The 18,963-nt window shown below is 38.2% G+C and overlaps 2 protein-coding genes across 4 annotated transcripts in view; both read right to left on the bottom strand.

Annotated features, from left to right (window-relative positions):
* LOC106959258 (zinc transporter ZIP9) overlaps positions 1-2,826 on the bottom strand; it is a 7,730-nt gene extending 4,904 nt beyond the window's left edge. Inside the window, exons 1-5 of the mRNA XM_015051719.1 lie at positions 2,408-2,826; positions 1,612-1,717; positions 1,218-1,379; positions 1,060-1,128; positions 147-232 (exon numbers count right to left, since the gene is read on the bottom strand). Coding sequence (XP_014907205.1) covers positions 147-232; positions 1,060-1,128; positions 1,218-1,379; positions 1,612-1,717; positions 2,408-2,503 — 519 coding nt within the window. The 5' untranslated portion in view covers positions 2,504-2,826. The remainder of the gene's footprint in view (positions 1-146; positions 233-1,059; positions 1,129-1,217; positions 1,380-1,611; positions 1,718-2,407) is intronic.
* A 1,059-nt stretch (positions 2,827-3,885) lies between these two features.
* Positions 3,886-18,963, bottom strand: part of tmem63ba (transmembrane protein 63Ba) — a 27,279-nt gene continuing 12,201 nt past the window's right edge. For 2 of the 3 annotated variants that reach the window (XM_015051713.1, XM_015051712.1), the window contains 20 exons: positions 17,380-17,467; positions 16,532-16,569; positions 16,270-16,412; positions 15,662-15,713; positions 15,442-15,550; positions 15,281-15,351; positions 14,565-14,645; positions 14,307-14,430; positions 11,921-12,054; positions 11,623-11,760; positions 11,237-11,390; positions 10,145-10,251; positions 9,954-10,040; positions 9,765-9,830; positions 8,765-8,927; positions 8,501-8,606; positions 8,135-8,302; positions 7,889-8,004; positions 7,737-7,808; positions 3,886-7,389 (listed from right to left, as the gene is read on the bottom strand). In XM_015051713.1, coding sequence (XP_014907199.1) covers positions 7,210-7,389; positions 7,737-7,808; positions 7,889-8,004; positions 8,135-8,302; positions 8,501-8,606; positions 8,765-8,927; positions 9,765-9,830; positions 9,954-10,040; positions 10,145-10,251; positions 11,237-11,390; positions 11,623-11,760; positions 11,921-12,054; positions 14,307-14,430; positions 14,565-14,645; positions 15,281-15,351; positions 15,442-15,550; positions 15,662-15,713; positions 16,270-16,412; positions 16,532-16,569; positions 17,380-17,467 — 2,197 coding nt within the window. In that variant the 3' untranslated portion in view covers positions 3,886-7,209. Of the gene's footprint in view, positions 7,390-7,736; positions 7,809-7,888; positions 8,005-8,134; positions 8,303-8,500; positions 8,607-8,764; positions 8,928-9,764; positions 9,831-9,953; positions 10,041-10,144; positions 10,252-11,236; positions 11,391-11,622; positions 11,761-11,920; positions 12,055-14,306; positions 14,431-14,564; positions 14,646-15,280; positions 15,352-15,441; positions 15,551-15,661; positions 15,714-16,269; positions 16,413-16,531; positions 16,570-17,379; positions 17,468-18,717; positions 18,781-18,963 lie in introns of all 3 variants that reach the window. The other variant, XM_015051711.1, reaches the window with a different exon arrangement.

An 18,963-nucleotide genomic window follows, 5' to 3' on the forward strand; every position in this document is an offset into this window, starting at 1 on the left:
AAAAAAAAAAAAAGCGGGGGCCTGGGGACAAAAACCCCCCCCCCCAAAAAAAAAAAAAAAAAAAAAAAAAAAACACAGATGCTATCAGTTCTGTCACATCTTGTTAAATATGTCTACACCTTCATCCAGCTGACAATTTCTCTCACCTTGTGTAGAATGACCGCAAAAAAAACAATCACTTGCACGGTCGCTTGACCCGTGGCGACGGCAGCGCCCAGAGCAAATCCATCGGCTGGACACACACAAGAAGAGTCATTATTGTCATTATAAATCACAGCCAATATTTTAGAAAGTGGATAATGTGATTTTATAACGTGCACTAATGTGGGTTTAACTGATATCTCAGCTCAGCAAATGTTTGTTTAAGCAATTTGGAATCAAAGCCTCTGAGCCACGCTAAATAAGACTGAGATCTCACAGAGCGCAGGAACCCCATGATAAGTCACATGAAGGAATGAATAACTGGGTTTGGTTGGACATTTTTCATGCTTTTGTCCCGGATTTCCTTTTGCAGCTTAAGCAGACACAAACCAGCAGATCAAGTGGTTTGCAGCACATTTTTGTCAGAGTACAACCACAAACTGCAATTCGTTTTATTCAGATTTTAAGTGATGGTCCAATACAGAGCAGTGTGGATGATTTTCAGATATGTCTTGATAGGCCCTAAAATTGTTTCATATTCTGTTTTCAAAGGACAGATTGAATTGTGCTCCATGTTATTGCTGCCGTGTGTTTCTTGGCCTTCAATATGCTGCAGGTTTATTAATATTTTCTGAAAAATACGTTAAACCTTCATATAGCAGCTGGATTTATACAGTGACAAAATTACAAACAAACGGACTCAATGCATTTGGTTACACTGAATTTTATTTAGGGGTGCAGATTTTTCTTTTTTTCATCCACCCCAGAAATATGCCCTACTTTGTTTTGCTCTGACTATCCCATAACTTTCCAATAAAATACACTGAAGTTTTTATTTTGCAAAATAAAATAAAAAAAACTTTAAGAAATATGAATACTTCTGCAAGTGAATGTCCAGAGGATATTTGATGGACATACCTGCAGCATGGATAACCAGCCCCAGAGTCGCTGTAATGTGTTTGTTATTCAACAAATGTGCTGCTTGACCTGAAACCAAACGTGTTTAAATCATCAGCATACGAATGGAAAGCTTGATATAAAAAATGAAGCTTAAAGTGAAAGTTATTTAAACTCGCCGTGCGTGGAAATGTATCCTCCAATCTGATCAACAACAAACATGAAGGTAAACCCGAACGTCAAAGACACGCTGATATAAAAGCGAGGTGGGGCGCTTCCCTTTGTGGAAGGCGCAGTGTTTTCACTGGCATTCGGGCCGGACAGAGCATCAGAGGAGGACTCTGCAAAGAGAAGATGAAGTCGAGAGGAAGGGACAACAAAGCAGGCGAGGACACGTTCAGACAACTGAGCCTGCTTTCAGCTATGATTTCAATGGTTTACGATGAAACACTCATGCAAATTTGATGGGAGCAGACGGACTGAATCACATCACATCTGTTGTCAAGACAACTAGGGACAGAGAAGGTGGAGTGGTGCAAGTCAGCTTCTTTACATTTCAAACAGTGAGCTCACCTCTCCACGAGTCCTCCAGTAAGCCCACACCCTCCGGGATGGTGATGGCCAGCGCTGTCCCGCACAGCAGACCCGCCCCCAGGATGGACACAAACTGCAGGCTTTTCTGTCAATTCAAATACACTCAGTTGTTTTCCAATCAAAAATCTAATATAGTCCATTGAAACATCAGGTCAGGTTTAAGTTAGCTATAGCTAATATCCACAAATATCTGAGCCCCATCTAAAACATTAGTAACAGCCCAATCTAATAGTTCAGAAGCTAATATCTACAGTTTTTTATTTATTTATTTCAGCTTTAGGAGTACAGCCAATCCGCACATTGGAAAATTAATGGCGCTGCTGGATTGGTTGCTTTGCATGCGTCAGCCAATAATGTGTCAAGTATTTTGCATCCCAAGCTGCATTTTCTTTTGAATATTTTAGACATGGTCTACTGAAAAATCTGCAAATAGGTGAGGTTTTCTGCAAATAATTTGGAGTCACATTCCGCAAAATATCTGCAAAATGGCAAATCCGCAAATACAAAGTAAATTTGGTTGCATGAAGCAGTAAACCCTCAACATCAGTGCAAGAACAAAATAGCCCTAAATACCCAACTTGGAAACAATTAAACACTGTGTTGCCTTGGTGGCTGATGGGTTCCTTAGTCACTTCCTGATTAGGGCTCTACTCAATCTTTGACCGGCCCTGGAAGACCATCATCGCTATGAACTATATTAGAGGACTTATTTAAACCAGCCGTGATAAATCTGCCTGATGACCTTGTTTAACGAGGAAGTTAAAGTCATACTTACCTCAGAGAGTCGGAACAACAGTGGGATGAATCCTAGTAGGAAGGTGCCCACAAACATCGCTACAGATATACAAGTAATAGTCAGTCCCTCGTCCATGGCGACGGAATTTTCCTACAAGTTCTAACTCCTTTAGCCGAGTCTCATTTCATGTCAGCAGATCAGATTGTTCTGAAAACTGAAAGTCTGCTCTCATTGTTTCACCGTAACTTCATTTGTTTACTTTAGGAGATAGAAAGACGGCGCTGCGGGTTTCCACGTCGCACCTCCTCCGGGAGAACCTCCTTCACCGCCACAGCCAGCCTCCACAGACCATCTCATAGAACCAAAGAGAAACAGCCCGTGGTTGCTCATCTCCCACCTCTAAACAAGGGCAGAGGTCTAACCGCACCTCACTCGGTTTCACTATGCGCGATGGTACGCTGTATTACGGTATCCTCGCTTAGCCGCTTTCAAAATAAAAGCTTACTTCCGGTACATCTTTGTCACACTGAAATATTAATTTATCTTGACCCTGACAGATTAAGATAAAAAAAAAAAAATAAAGTAATTTATTTCTGATAGGAAATAAAAAAGGAAACTCCTTAAAATATAATAAAATTATATGTGAGAACACCATCCCACCACATATACAAAAAGGGTATCAAATTTTTTACATTCAATGTAATTCAAAAATACCTCATTAACTCCAGTGAAAAATTAAATGTGTTGTAATTCAGGCAAATTTCTTCAAAACTATTGTAGATGCCAATGGCTGTGAGCAGATAGGGTCACAGCCAGGGACAAAGTGTCCTCACTTCAATAAAACCAGGATGACTAAAAGCTGATAACAGTAACCATTTAGGACAACAACATTGTTTTGTTCTTTTCTAAGCTATTTGTTCACTGATAACAGAAAGAGATACAGTAGCTTTAGCTGTTGGAAAACAAAAGTTCAGAGGAAAGTAACAGAAAAGTTTACTAAATTACAAAGTTAGAAAACATTTTATAATTGACAAATTTTTTTAAAGTAATGCTAGGTCAGCATCTGATTTGTGCCAGCTTGGAGAGCCAGGCTGCTTTCAAAATTAAGCTTCATTCAGTTTGGTATGTATTTTCTCAGCTTTGAAAAACTGGGTGAAGGTTTCATGGCACATAAAATGTATCTTAAATATTTATTCAGCCTAGAAGAATCTGGTCCAGATTTGCTGAATTGCGGGTTTTACGTATACCTGTCTAAACAAGTCCAGATATCAAACAGTGCTACTGAAATTTCTCTTTTTTGGGGTTAAAAATAAGACTTGAAATGGCTTAATTACCGCCACAGCATGTTTTGCAAATGAATAGGAAATTAATTTGGCAGAAATGCATTAGAAGTGGCAGTATAGTAGTTCTCAAAGCCTGGAGTGCAAATTTAGTGAAATTCAGGCTTTATTCACCATAAACCTCCATTCTTATACATTCACACCAAGTGAGAGATGAACCGAGACTAACAGTCAAAGTTGATTAGATGCAGATTTATTGATGAGACATCTCCAGGGCAGAACAGATACATCCAACAAATATCTGCATGGGTCAATGGAGACAATGACAGAGTTAAAGGCTGAAATCTGCCGTTACTTTAACATGTAACATTAATCTACAAAACAGACATTTAAATATATTTAGTGCACACACACACATTTTAGCAGTTTTTCTAAATATATAGTGGAGACATTACTATGATGATCTGCTGGCTGTTCATGAAAACAAAACATTTCTTTCCAGTTATTGCAGTGATTTAAACAGAACTAAATGAGTACAAATGAAACAAACGATCGGCTTTAGGAATCCAATAAAATGCGAAGACAAACAACTAGACATAGATGAGTAGCTACAGTATAAAATGTTCTATTCCTGATTAGCAGGGAAACAGTTCTTTCAGAGATTCATTAGTAACGTTTTATTTATCGAACAAAGACTACATTCGGCGCTAAAAAAAGCACACACATCTCCCTCACAGTGTGACAGTGTTAGTTATCCTGACTGGACATATTCAGAGATTTGCAGACATCTCGCATGTATAAAAGAGGTATAAAGCAAGTCACCTTGTCATGACAAGAGAAGCAGCAGATGGATACAGTAGTGTCCTGTCAACAGTCTTACTCGAACCGTGATGCGTCAACGAATGGTGCCATCAAACCAAATGGAGGCCATTTTGGCCTGGTGCAGTTACCACGTGCTACTCTTTGTCAGTCATATCAGTGAGAAAAAGATTAGTGCATTATATCCAACAGTGATTGATTAGTGGTTGGTTTTTTTTTTTGTGCATTATTTACCAATGGTTTCCTTGAAGGTTAATGGGGCAAGTCATGGTGTTGCGTTTAAAAAAAATAAATAAAATAAGTAAAATTTCAAAAGATCCTGAGAAACTGCATGGGCACCAGATGTTTTAAATGATTTGTTATGACATGTTAGCATTTGGTTAGTCAGTGAGAAGATAGTTCAGAGAAGCAGATTATGAATATGTTAAATTAATCTGGATGATAAGTACGAGACATCCTTCTTCTTTTATACTTAAATTTTTTCATTATGTAAAACTTCTTCATCGGAGCTTCTATAATGTGAGCGCTCAACTATTGCAGCCAAGACCTGACATGTTATTGGAAAAACTGCAGATCTCTGTACCTACTGCTTTAGGTACAGAGCAATGAGAACTTGTTACAGAACTCAAATACCACATTTCCAACATACAGTATGAATCAGTTGTTCACAAACAATCATCATTGGAGAGAATGCTTTTAGGTTGAGTTTTTTTGTTTTTGTTTTTTTCATGCATGAGTCCATTTCATTCTAGAGGGAATTGATTAAATGACAAATAACTCCAAGGAAGTTTCAAAAATAAGAATTGGGAGAACAAGTTTGAATTACCAACGATTTGTTTTTCTTTATATTCATTAGAATTGAGGTCAGTACCATTCCAGAAGCTTAATGATTTTAGCTATATCCATTACAAGACCAGTTTTGATGAGTGTAAAGGATCATTGATGAAGCTGATGAAGTCCAAGTTTCAACCACCTGAACTTGTTAACGATGTTCAGGAACCAACAAGGCTCAGGAATATAAAACTGGAAGGTATCAAGATAACAAAGCTCCTGCTCCAAACTGAACTGAAATCTGATCACAATGACCATGTAGCAACTGTCATCCGTCATGCTAAGAGACCGTTTCCCTGCCAGTCTAACAGGCTGATTGTGTGGAATATTAAGGAGGCTACCTCTAAACTCTTCAACTTCACCTCAAATTAAACAGCTTGATGCATATTCAGGAGTCTCAACAGGGCAAAGTTCCCAAACATTCATGGAATCGACGCAGCAGGAAATGAACCTTCTGTAACGGCGCAAAGACCTCATGAAAGAAAGCCAATCCAGCTTATATGAACTCAACTGCTTCTGATATGAAGAGTGGGCAAATACTGAGACAAAAAAATCCATCAGAAATTTGTTCATGACAACAAAAACTGAGGTTTCTCTACATCTTGCTTTAGGGACATGTCTTGAAATTTGTCTAAACCCACAAACTTGTGCACCCAGTTAGCTTTGTTTAAACACTTTTGCTGAATTTGCTTGTCGTATGACCACATCATCTGCTTCACTCTGATGACGTCTGACTGCTACTGTACGTCACAAAGTGTGTAAATAAAAAGTTAGTAAAGAGGGATGGGGTGAGAAATTAATTTAACCAAATCATTAAACTTTAAGCAGCCGTCTAAATTTGATGCCTATCCTCTAACCTCTACATCAAGCTGTAAACATTAACGAGAAGATTTAAACAAAAAAAACGATGCATAAAGAACTAGTCATAGTGTCGTCTGAAAAGGCCTCCTCTGAGCAACAGATTCTCAGCCTCCAGTTTCTGCTGCGGCAGCTGTGCAAGGAACCCCGCCCTATTCTGGCACAGGGAGGGCAACGTCAGGTGCAGCAGTCCCTACAAAGGCCCAGAGGCTGAGCATTGTGCCAGTGTAGTGTGCTACGATGAATTAAATACCGTATTCCACAGTTTAAAGTAGCATCAGGCTGGACAGAATTTAAAAATATCATGCTTACAATAAATACCAGATCAAAAAAAAAGGCTACCTTACAAATCCAGAGTTATATAGATGTAGTGTCAAAGCCTCCAGGAGTGTTAGTAGCATTTTTTTTTTTTATCTTTAAAGGCTCCTATGGAATAGGAAGAACCTTTTTAAATCTGTCGCTAAAGCTCCAATTAGGCTGACATTAATAAGCTGCTAATTCAAGCGAAGCATCTGAAGCTGACAGACACACCGATGAAGCATTACGAGAAAAACATAACAAAACAAAACAAACAAACAAACAAAAAAACAACAACAACAGTTGCTCCATCCTTTGAATTTGCATGCGATAATGCAGTACCTCAAAGAAACCTGAGCTCCCCAGTTCTAACATTCAAGTACATTAAAGTTAAGGAAATACAGAGAACTGCTCTCCCTTCACAAAAAAAGGCAAAAACTCTTCATTTGTGCATCAGCATCTTCTTCCATTGGTCGATATGCAGTGTTTGGGTAGAGCCTCGTCTTTTCCGCTCCTTCCTCGTCGAAGTAGATTCCCACTCAATATTTCTTTTACGAGACCTGATGATGAAGACGTCCTTGAGAAACAACCACTGAATCCTTAGTAGTAGGTGTGCTTATATGTTAGTCAGAGGAAGGTCCCTTGATGGAGGCTGAGATGCTTTGGTGAACTGCTGGTTCACTTCCATGTTAACGTCACACATTTAGTGCACTCATCAAGTTTCGTTTGACGTTAGTCTTCGTGTCCCGGACCGCCTCACTGCCGCACCTCGTTCGCAATGAGACTGGCCTCCCCGGACTGGAAGTCGCCAGTCATGTTGTTTCCAGCCTGGATCATTTCCTCATCCTGCGAGGACCCCTGCCCGTCGTCCTCTCCATTGCCTGATCCGGCCTCCTCCGACGAGGGATCTTGAAGCACTTGACATATGTATGTTTGCTGTGGGAAAACACAACACAAAAGTGTTAATTACTTAATATTTAAAACACCTCTCAAAAGCAAACAAACAGAAGTGCAAACTTGATCCCAGCGTTCAACAGTCTATGAGAAAACTTGCTACATAACCCATCAGAAAAGATAAATTTGATGTATTTCATTAATTACATCCGTTTCAATTTATGTAATTTCTTACTGTCTTCTTTATTTAACCTTCTTAGGTTTTATTGCCAAAGTGTAAGAATTGAAATAATTTACGTCAAAAGTTGTAGGTTGTAGTTTCAGCCTACAACTTTACCTTCTTAGGAAACCTATTTGTTTGAGATTAAGGAACAAGAATGAGTTTCTACCGTTGTCTTGGCGGCAGATGAAGGGCTTGCTGAACGTCCGCCCTCCATACCGTCCACTTCTTCCTGGTCAGTCTGAGGCAGAAAAAAAAAGACACTTACCAAAAGTAGTAGGTGCATAAATAATCATTAGAAGTATGAAAACATAAAATAACCTTGTAGTTGTGAGCACTTAAGTATTTAAAATGCCCAAAGCAGACGTGAGAAAGGCAAATGACGATTGTGATGATCAGAACCACAAAAGTAAACATGGATGTTGAGGCAGTAAACCCTGAATAGAAGAGAGACAACCTACATTTAATGGGTTCTCACTCATTTATAGGTTTGAAAAAGTGTGAGATAGGGCACCATAAAATATCTGCCCCCAATTATGTGACCAGCAGAGGGAGCTGTCCTCTTACCGGAGCGAACCGTGGAAAAGAACAAAAGCCAAAAGAGGCAGAGGATAGGAGCCGCCACCACCTGGTTAACAGCTCCATAATGGATCTTCTTGTCCAGTTTTGTCGGCAGATAGGCATAGTACATGTTGTACCTATCTGCTAGGTGTTTCAGCAGCATGTACATCAGCCCTGCACAGAAAGAAAGACAAGGAAATCAGCAGGACTAATCCAATTAGTCCTGTAGATAAGCCTCTGGACACAGAACAGAACCCCTGCATGTGGCCTGGCCTCTGCATGCCTAACCTGCAGCCACTCGATCAGCGCGCTCTGTCGATGTGAAAACGAGACGGAGCGAGCAGTGCACAGAGTTTAAACAGTACGACTCACCAAACGGGACGATGATTGGGCAGGTGATGCTGTAGGTCATAACCACAGTAAAGACACACATCATCCAGGCGTAAGCTGCCCCAAACTGGAACTCATAAGCTTGGTGCTAAAAACAAAAAAAACAAAAAAAATGTTTTTTTTTATTTATTTTTTTATTTATCATACATCTAAATTTTTGTAAAAAAAAACAAAAAACAAAAAAACAGATTGTGTAAAAACTTATTTTCAGTGTGCCTTGTTTGGATTTGTACGCTGAAGACTGACCTTCTTGACGTTCCTCCTCTCGGCTGCGGAGCGGGCCAGGGACAGGCGGATCATGTACATCAGTAGGCCGGGGATCCTCAACAGGTCGTTAGCATTACCAATGAATGCAGACGCAATGACGTAGTTCACAAAGAAGGCTCCGTTGTCGGGGAGGAACACACACCTATAAAAATCCCAAGAGAAAAAGGGCAAAACTTAGAAATGCTGATGAAGGGTTATTGAAGCTCATGTCAGCAAATGCTTCAATTAATAGTGGCAGCTCCAGTTTCAAGTTAGAAATTAAACAAAAACAACTCCTGATGCTGGAAGTCTGACTTTAAAAGTCTCAGAGAAGTCAAAATTTCAACAACAAAAATAGATGATCGGCATTTAAACACAGGTGTGAGAACTTCAGGCAAAAACTCATCAATCAGCATCCTGACTGTGTCTCATTTGACCAGTGAAGCTCTTAATACTGTACAAGCTTTATTTGTCTTATTGTCTTGTATTTAGTCATTGAAGACATTAAAAGTGTCAACTTTGCTTAATTTTTCTTAAATAATGACACTTTTAAAGTAAAGTCGAACTTGTAGTTGCATTAAAAGCCCATTAAAATTTTAAACTTTGCATTAAAAGTGCCACTATTTACTGAATGACACTTCTTGAACATCATGTCAGTCTAATGCACATCCCTTCAAATAGTCTCACCGTTTATGCCTTTAACTATGCAGAATTACAGCTATGTTTTCTCCAAACTTACTATTAATTACCTGAGAATATACACATGTTTTTTTTTTTCAGGAAATATGTGACGTTAGAGCATTTTAATTTTTTGGCAGAACTTTACTCCTTAGTGGTACCGTAATCCTCTGTTGTAAAGTTGGCATCACAACAATCCCACTGATTTTCCACATCACACTAAGCTTGGGTATGATGAAGTCTTGTATGCAAGTTTTTACTTCCAAAAAAAATCAAAACCAGCATAAAAAAATAAAAACAAATCCAAGCCCACCATACTTACTCAAACCTCACTGTAGCTTCATCCAAGAAACTTTTGTCAAAAAGCCAGCGGAAGAAAACATCCAAACTGCGAAAAATGAATGAAAGTCATTAGCTCAAAAATATATATAAAAAAAAAGGTTTACAAAATTATTTCCTTATTTTACATATTAATAATTTGCTACAAAGCAAAAAATAAAACATGTAACACCTGCTGAGTCCAAGGGAGGGCAGCAACAGGACCATAAAGATCAAGAAAGTGTAGCATTTGTGCATTGTGGTTCTGTTCTCTCCCGACCTGTACGACAACATAAACCATTCACACACATTAAAACATGATGCTCCTAAAATTCAAATACATAAGAAAACAGAAGAATTGAAAGTAGTGAATAATAAACATACCGGGTCCAGTGGGCTTCGAAGAAAGCGGAGTAGTAGACAATGGTGGGAAGCAAAGCAGAGAAAGACCACAGCAGGAGGGTGGGGAAGAACTGGGTTACGATGGGGTTCTGGGATCAGAAAGACATGAGTGAGGCGTTAGTATTTAAATCTATTTGACATTTACATGTTGGGTTTAAGCCAGACCAAATATAAAAACAAAACTAACAAAAAAAAACAAAAAAAAAAAAAAAACAAGGATCCGGTTTAAAACTCTAATCTAAGATAACCTGAAGGCCAAACGTCATGGAAAAAGGATGTTTTTTTTCTGTATTTGTGATAATATATGGCAAGTTACATATGAAAATAAACTAAGGTAAAAAAAAAAAAAGAGTTCCCAACTGCTAAAAAATATACTTAATTTTTATTTTAGATTTTGGAAAAAGCAGTAAATCGTAGAAACTTGTTAAAAGTGACAACATTAAGGTCAAACATTGACATAGATATCCAATTGAAGCTATTCACCTTCTTTTTATAATTACTATTCATTAAAAAATATTCACATTCTCATGAGAGGGGTTGTGGAGTCTAATATAAAAATAATTACTATATTTGTCATTTTTTTGTATGCAAAAAAATCTTATCTGCCATGTTCTACAGCACAGTGGAAAACTTGCAAATGTCAGAGGTCACTACAATACCCTCAGTTAAATAGATACAAATCTGAGGCATGTGAGTAAACGTTTCAAAAATGTCTTGAGACACTCCCATGCCTGAAAGTGCTTGCAAATTATAACAGTGTTTCTACAATATTTCCATTTACAAATTGTGTACTTTTTTTAGAACAAAAAAGTTGGATTTTCTTATTTTTTTTTATTTATTTTTTTTTATCTAAACCCCTGAAGCAAGGGAGAGCTGTGACAGGATTTGGATTCAGGATTTCACCATTTCCGCCATGTGGACAAACTTAAATCAGCTACAGAGTATAATAATAAGATAACTGTCTGATGAAAAGATAATATATCAAGATACAAAGCCTAGAGACTCTTTTTTTTATTTATTCTTCCAGACTTGGGGAAGGAAGAAATCAAATTAAATTACTCTTTGGATACTTACATTTAAGTACTCCACTGGTTTGGTGACGTTAAACTTGTCCATGGTGGTGATGATGATGGCTGGGGTGGTCAGAAAGAACAAGAGAAGGAAGAGGACGCAGTTGATGATGAAGCAGCGGACCCACCATTTGATCCCTCCCACTGACAGATGCTCCCTGTGGGAAAAGGGGTCACACAGCGGTGAGACAGACACGGTGTGATAACCTGCAGAGACGGACACAGCTGGCCAAAAAACTAATACACTAGTTTAAAAAAAGAAAACAAGACATTATAAACACATTTCCCCCCCAAACAAGTTCTAATGTGGCATTTAGGTTAATGTGAACTAATCGCATCAGCCAAAACGCAGCTATTGTTTTCCGTCTGTGACGAAGTGTTTGTTCTCACCAGTAGACGTTTTGTGGATCGGGGGCGTAAGTGACGGTCCAGTTGGAGGTGTGCAGCCTGTTGCTGAACTGAGAGCTCTTGGGTTCACGATGGCAGGAGCAGCCTTTGCACTTGCAAGCATTAAAGTCCTTTAAAATTCTGACAGACAAAGATCCAACGATTGAAAACAAACCAAAGTAAAAAAAACCCAAAAACAACAAAACAAAAAACAAACACATTGCAGCAAAATTAACTAACACATTTCAGCAGTACAGAAGCCAATTGACAAACATGTCTTCTCTTATCTAAATGAACTTACTTGGCAGTTGTGGTCTCATTTTGAAAAGTGACAAAGGCCATTCCTAAAGGCTTCTTGTTGATTTTCTCTCTCTCTTTCCTGTATTCATCCCTTAATTGCACCTCCAGCTTGGTATAATAACTCACAGCTTCTTCCTATAGGAAGAAAACCCAAGTCCATCACAGTAAATTGAAATATCAAAAGTTATAGTAGTCATTCAATTCAGAAAATGAAATTTTATAAGCAAAAGAATTTTTTTGTACATCGAGAAATGCTTATATCTGTTAAATTTGATGGGAATGGATTACATATAACAATAAAAAATAAAAAAATAAAAAATCAGTTCCTTTAAGCAAGTTAGAGAATTACATAAAACCTATACAAATACGTTGTTTTCATACAGAAATAGTGATTTGGCAGTCACAGTAATTACTAAACAGATTTTTACTTAAATATTTGGCGGACATGGCCTAAGTCCTCCACAGAACCTTCCTAAAAACATTAAATATGATCTGACTGGGTACTATGCAAACCAGCACATGTGTTACTCCTTAGGTCATAGAAAAAAGGCATTGGAGCTATGGTCCAAACGCCACAGGAAGTCGGCCATTTTGTTTGTTGTGCTGAAGTGGCATGTGAGAGAACGACTCCATCAGCTTTTAGTAACATCCTTCAAAATGACTCAGAACAAACACTCAGTACAGTCTGAAGACAATGTTACGCAGCTAACGAAGGGTTTTAGTGGATCAAAAGCACGTGGGCATGGCCAAGTCTCAAAATCCGACTGTGCAACATAAAAAAAACGAGTCAAATAACTTTCACGTCATCGCAGACCAGCTCTCAATATGCTGACAGGAAGTGAGATGTTTCGTTGGTGGGTGTCCTTTCCTCAAATTCTGAGTCAAGTTTGGCAGTGTGTCTGATCACACAGAACAGATCCTGAATGCTACTGTGAAGTGTGACTGCTGGTTGGACCGCGTGGGCGTGAAGAGCAGTCAATTCCAATACCGTTTCCATACGGTTTGCTCTAAATCACACATGCATGATTAGATTTGCCCCAAACTGGATATGAATGATCTTTGATCAGCCAATTGGTTAGATTACATTCTCTGTTGCATTTTTGGTTAAAACATGTTTTGTTCTTCATTAAGCAAAGTTACTCACAGCCAGTATTCACAAATTTTGCTCAAATAAGAACAGCAGTACTTCACAATACTATTACTAAAGTAAAAATGAAAAGCAAGTTGAAGTAAAACTAAAAGTAAACTTCTCCAAATGGGTTAATGAAGAAAATGTTACTGAGTAAATGTTACTAGTTACTACTACTTACCTCTGGATACAAGCAAGTTTAAATACCAGAGCTGCATACTGAACATCTAACTAAATTGTTAATGTCATCCCTTTGCACTCACCTTTGTCAAAAATGGCATCAAATGAAACTGAATGCAATTTTGTTTTCAACAGAGATCACTGCTAACTGGGTCAAACCTGTATCCTTCTGTACCAAGTCAGATGGTCAAGCAAGCATAGCTTTAAGCAAATTACAGATCTTGCTAATACATTTTTTTTAAATAAGCATTTTTAAATAAATCACATGGGATTGATTGGCTGTTCCTACACTTCTGCCTAATTTCAGACCAACCTGCTCCTTTCCCTGTCTGTCCTGATTCTCTCTTCTTCCTCTCTTCCTTCTCTCCATCCTCACAGCTGAATGAAATGAACTTTGTGTTAAGTATGTTTCTTAAAAAAACAGAACGCATATAAAAACATTTAAACTCAAGTCTATCACTGCCACGTTCTACAATGTTTTATAATTCACCATCTAGTTATCATTACTGTCTTTACAACAAAATAATATTTTTCCTACTGTAATTTCTTACATTATAAATTCAGCACACAGTTGCAGTACAACCGTGTCACTATACCAGTAACTCAAACCAACCTGAACATTGATAAGCCTCAACTTGATAGCTTCACATGACTTGCCTACTGTTTATTAACCACTTTGAAAAGCTTTTTTCATCCCTAAAACGTCCTTATCCTTCGCCCTATTCCCTACTATATCGATCACATCATTTACACATGCATAAAGCTGTTAAATACAGAAAATCCCGACTAGAAATAATTCTTACACCATTGTTTTGGGCGCCCTTTGTAGCGCAGCACACCTATGAATTGCATACGATGCATACCCACGTTTTTTGCTTAAAGCCAATACTTAGAGTAGGTAAAATATAAATGTCGTAACAGTGCAAAGGCACTTCCAATGACTCTGTTTACTATATATATATATATATATATATATATATATATATATATATATATATATATAACTCTCTTCTTTGTGTACGTAGGAGAAGTCTCACTGGAACAAACCAGTGTATCATAAAAAATGCAAGTTTCTCACCTGTTCGCAGCCTTTAATGATGCAACAGCAAAGGTGTCCACAAGGCTTGGGGTTAATCATGGTTTTCTCATGCTCCTTATCTTGCAGGTCAAGAAAGAATTTCTTGCTACGCTCTGCCTTCTTCCTGAATACATAAATAGAAAAACTAGCCATGTCAGACGGACGAGGATCTATTTCTGTCAGGGAATGAATGAGACAATTCTCAAATACAATTAAAAAAACAGTTGAGGGGAAACAGACACATCCTTCATCCAGTACCTTTCAGAGCTGAGATACATCAGCTTCGATACATCGTAACAGATACGAGCGTCCAGGACGATGCAGTTTTCGTATGCAAGCCTAACAGAACAGGCAATGGGGGAGAAATAAAAAAAACAAAACAAATCTGTTAATACATTTACCAGCATATTTTATCCGTCTAAAGGCATTTGAATTTACAGGATCAGTTTTGTAGGACAGGAACAACAACCTCCTCACAGAAACATGACACATGACTTGCCTAATTCTACTCATCTGATTTCGATTAGGGACAATTACACATATAGGCCTGGCATTGTCCGCTCCCAGACATAGGGACGAGGACAACGCAGCTGTTTTAACAGGGGAAGGCATGGCTGTCACACATCTTTACCCGACAACCGCCGTGTTGCTTCCACATCGACATAGTAGCTTTGCTTGAACACGAGCAGGGCTTGATATGAATTAAGTCATAAGTCATCCAAAATTTATTTTATTTTTTTTCCATGTTGCAACCACAGACCTCAATGTATTAACTGGGATATGATGCGAGGGATATGCAAAAGAACTCCCCCAAAATGTTCAAAGAACAAAAATTGATAAAAATTGATTGACATATAAAGTCCCAACAAAATACAGTAAAGTTTAAACTTCTGGTGAGACAAAATGAGAAAGCATACATACATTTGAAAGTGACAGTATTAAAAAACAGACACACAAAACAAATCCCAGCTTACTCAAAGTGTTGCTTTATCTCTCTCTCTTCTGCATATTGCGAGATGCCATTAACAAATAAAGTGCGTTTCACCTTCACGGAAGAGGAAAAAAAAACAGAAGCAATTATAAACAACATGCGCTTGATGTCATGTAATGACGCTCCAAAATTAAGAATCCATACCAAATCGTCCTCTCTGTAGCGCATCTTTGACGTGTGCCGCCTCATGCTGTACACCGTTAGCAGCAGGTAGAGAAATGCAAAGCTAGTGTGTAGCCATAGTAATTTGTTCCTGTAGAAACAAAGAGCAAAACAAACCAAACATTAGCAAAATAAAGACTTAAAATAAATCCACAACATACAGTTTGTATCTATACGAAGGGACAGTATATGCAAGACTCACTCTGTATCTAGATTTCCTATAGTGGTTCGTGGAAAACTATAGGCAGTGTCGTCTGTTGGAGAAAAGAAAGAAAGAAGTTCAAGTGCAAGTTAAACCTCATTTATTCCTCCTTACACTTTCAACATTTACTATTTCTATTTCCTCACGGTCACAGGTATGGCTCACCAGCAGCTTAAATGGGAATAAAAGCCGATTTGTCATCTGTTAAGTCGTTTTATGCCCTTTTAAATTAACGAATGACAGCAGAAATTTATAATTGATGGCAATGTGGAACTAAAAACATGAAGTAGGAGGAAAAGCAGCGGCACATAACTGCTGTCACAAGAAAAATCACAAGAGCAAAATAGAATGTGGAATACTTACACTCTTAAAGTTAATAGCTGCAAAATGTCATCCTGGTGTCACAGATTTAATTATGTACAGTGTGCATTTACACAAAATGTGGGAAATACATGTAGCCTCTTATACAAAAATAACAAAATGATAAAAATGAAATGAAAACAAAAAAAGTGAAGTGACAGGGCTCCGTCATGCTGAGAAAATAAAATATGCAAGACAAAAAATATATATGTTTGAGTTTTTGTATGAGTAGACTTCAATTAGCTCACCTAAAAGGTTCCCCGAGAAGTTAACAGGCAAGATTATGCCCACAGAGAGCACACCCACGACTACAAGCAGGCCAATGATGTGCCGCTGAAAAGACAAGTAGTGAACTGCATCTTCACCACACTTGTCCCTTATTTCCTCTTCCCTTCAGAGAGAAAAGAGAAAAAGTAGCAGCTACATAAGAGCCATTCAGATCAGAAGGAAATGTTATTTTCCAGAGGTACAGCGGCTTTACTGCGACAAGCAGCGAGGAGGCAGACTCACTTGATGCGGAAGACGGCTGTTAGCCAGGAGCAAAAGCCCTAAAACAGGAGAGTTGAACGAGTGTTTACTGGAAAAGACATTATGTTCTGCTTGAAAGAACAGTTCAGGTGCAGCTCAATAAAATAGAATATCACTGAAAAGCATGTTGCTGTTTAATTTAATGTAAAAAATATATATATATATACATACACACACACTAACAAATTCATGACTCCAAGAGGGATTAAAGTTAAGCATTTATTTATAACTTTGGTGATTACAGCTTGCAACTTCTTAAAAACTCAAACAAATTATTTCTCTGAAAATTAAAATACCATAAAAGACCAATTAAAATGATTTTTTTTTTAGCTCAGAAATGCTGGCCCATGCTCTACACAGTGGATGAACACAGAACTTGGTCAGGCCTCTTTTGAATGAATATCTGCATCAATGCAGCATGGCAAGGAACTGATCAGACTGATTCTGCTGAGCTGTTAAGGAAGCCCAAGTCATTTCAATAGCAGCCTTAGACTTGTTTGCATGGCTGGTTTTGAAACCTCTAACCTTGACAATACTTAATAGATTCATTGTGGGGTTTAGGCACAACACAATCATATCGTGATCTTTAAAGGTATTGGTACTTTTATTAATGTTTGCACCGGATCAGGTGGGAAATTAATTCACTGACTGTGGAAACGTCTTGATGCTGCTGTTCTCACTGTTGACTCAGCAAAAAAGAACCAGAAATGACGATTTGTAACATAATCATTCTGTGTAATAAACTGACATGAGTTTTATTTTATGGAAATATTCTATCTTCCATTAAGATGCACCCATATTTCATCCTGCAATAACTACAGGTTTCTTACTGTATCTCTCGGGTCCATGTCCATTGAGCTTGATACGGACGTGAGGCGTGCATAGCGTTCATTTGGTTCTGGCAGTGGGGAATTCACGCTGCAAGCAGAAACACACAAGATTTGCATGCTGCTGCATAGAAACGAACAAAGCTGACATTTGTGACACCAGCTGTGTTTTCAGTGCTTGGTGTCACAGAAAGTAAAGTATAGTAAAGTACAGCATTGAAAAGGTGGTAAAACTGCTCAGAAACACTTGCCCTGAAACCAAGAGAGGAAATTTTAACAGAGGCAGCCATGAGAGGAATCTCTGTAGTCACATTTCATGCTGACATGCTTTGTTATTGTTGTTAATAATAAGGACTTACAAGCACTGAAGGTTCAATGATAACAGTCACAGAAGGACATAACGAGAGATAAACTTTAGTGATGCACCAGGAAATGAGGCATAACTGGAATTAGGTCAATTAAAAAAATTATATTGTTTCTAAACAGCAAATCCACTTTATTGCCAACCTGGCAACACTCTTCAGTGTCAATGATTTAACAGAGTTAAGAAGACTCAAAATAAGCCATTTACAGTGTAGTTAAAATACCTACATGTGAATATACTTATTTTGTGTTTGAACACAGAGAAACTATGTTGTTTTCAACTTGCAATTGCTAATGGTGGTTGTCTTCCAACCAAATAGCAAACCTCATTTGTTCCAAGCTTGCAGGGTCAGTGTGATTTCATTTCCTTAACGCGTTGTAACTCATCGTAAATGAACAAATAGTGAATGGAGACACTGGTCTCTCACACCTGTGCTATGACAACACATCTACTCCTCATATAAATGGGTACTGACTTCTTATAGCAGTAAGGTCAGGAAAAAATTACAGCCTCCTCTTTTATAGTTTTATAATACATTTATAGAGTGCAGAATTGAATCAAATTGGTATACAAACCTATTAGAAGCTTCTCTAATAGGGTTGTTGAGTTTTTCCTTCAGAGCCACCAGCACCCTTTAATATAAATCAATATGATCTTATTTAATAAGTATAAATTTGATAGCACGCCCTCTGGGAGGTAAAAAAAAAACAAAAAACAGTACAATATAAATCCAGATGGAAAGGTTGAAGAGCACCATGACTCTGTTGGAAGTAGATCAATCCTACGTTCAGGTATGAGATCACTGAAGGCTCTAACAATTCTAATGAAAAGGAATAAGGAGAGAGCCCGAGGCCTCCTCTCCCACATTCCTGTGTGGAGAAATAAGTCATCTAAGTTCTGCTAGCCTAGACACTGAACAACCACCACTTACAGGGCCGGGCCCGTCTATGTACAGCTGCACATCAGGGAAGTATTACCTCTCCCCGTCAGTGTCCAGCCTGTGTGGCTCATGCGGCACGCTCACACAGAAGAACTTCAAGCTTCACAAAAGGAGGTCAAGACACAGATTAGCACACACAGATCTGATTAGAACAGTGACAGGACAGGGACACCCGACACCAGTAGCACAAGAATGACATGGAGAAAGAGCTGCCAGCAGATTGATACTGAGAAATGGATCAGAGAGGAAGAAAAACAATGAAATCATCAGGACAAAAAAAAAA

This window comes from Poecilia latipinna, unplaced genomic scaffold (assembly GCF_001443285.1).
Source record: "Poecilia latipinna isolate Pla-1442-1.1 unplaced genomic scaffold, P_latipinna-1.0 Scaffold1062, whole genome shotgun sequence".
Lineage (NCBI taxonomy): Eukaryota > Metazoa > Chordata > Actinopteri > Cyprinodontiformes > Poeciliidae > Poecilia > Poecilia latipinna.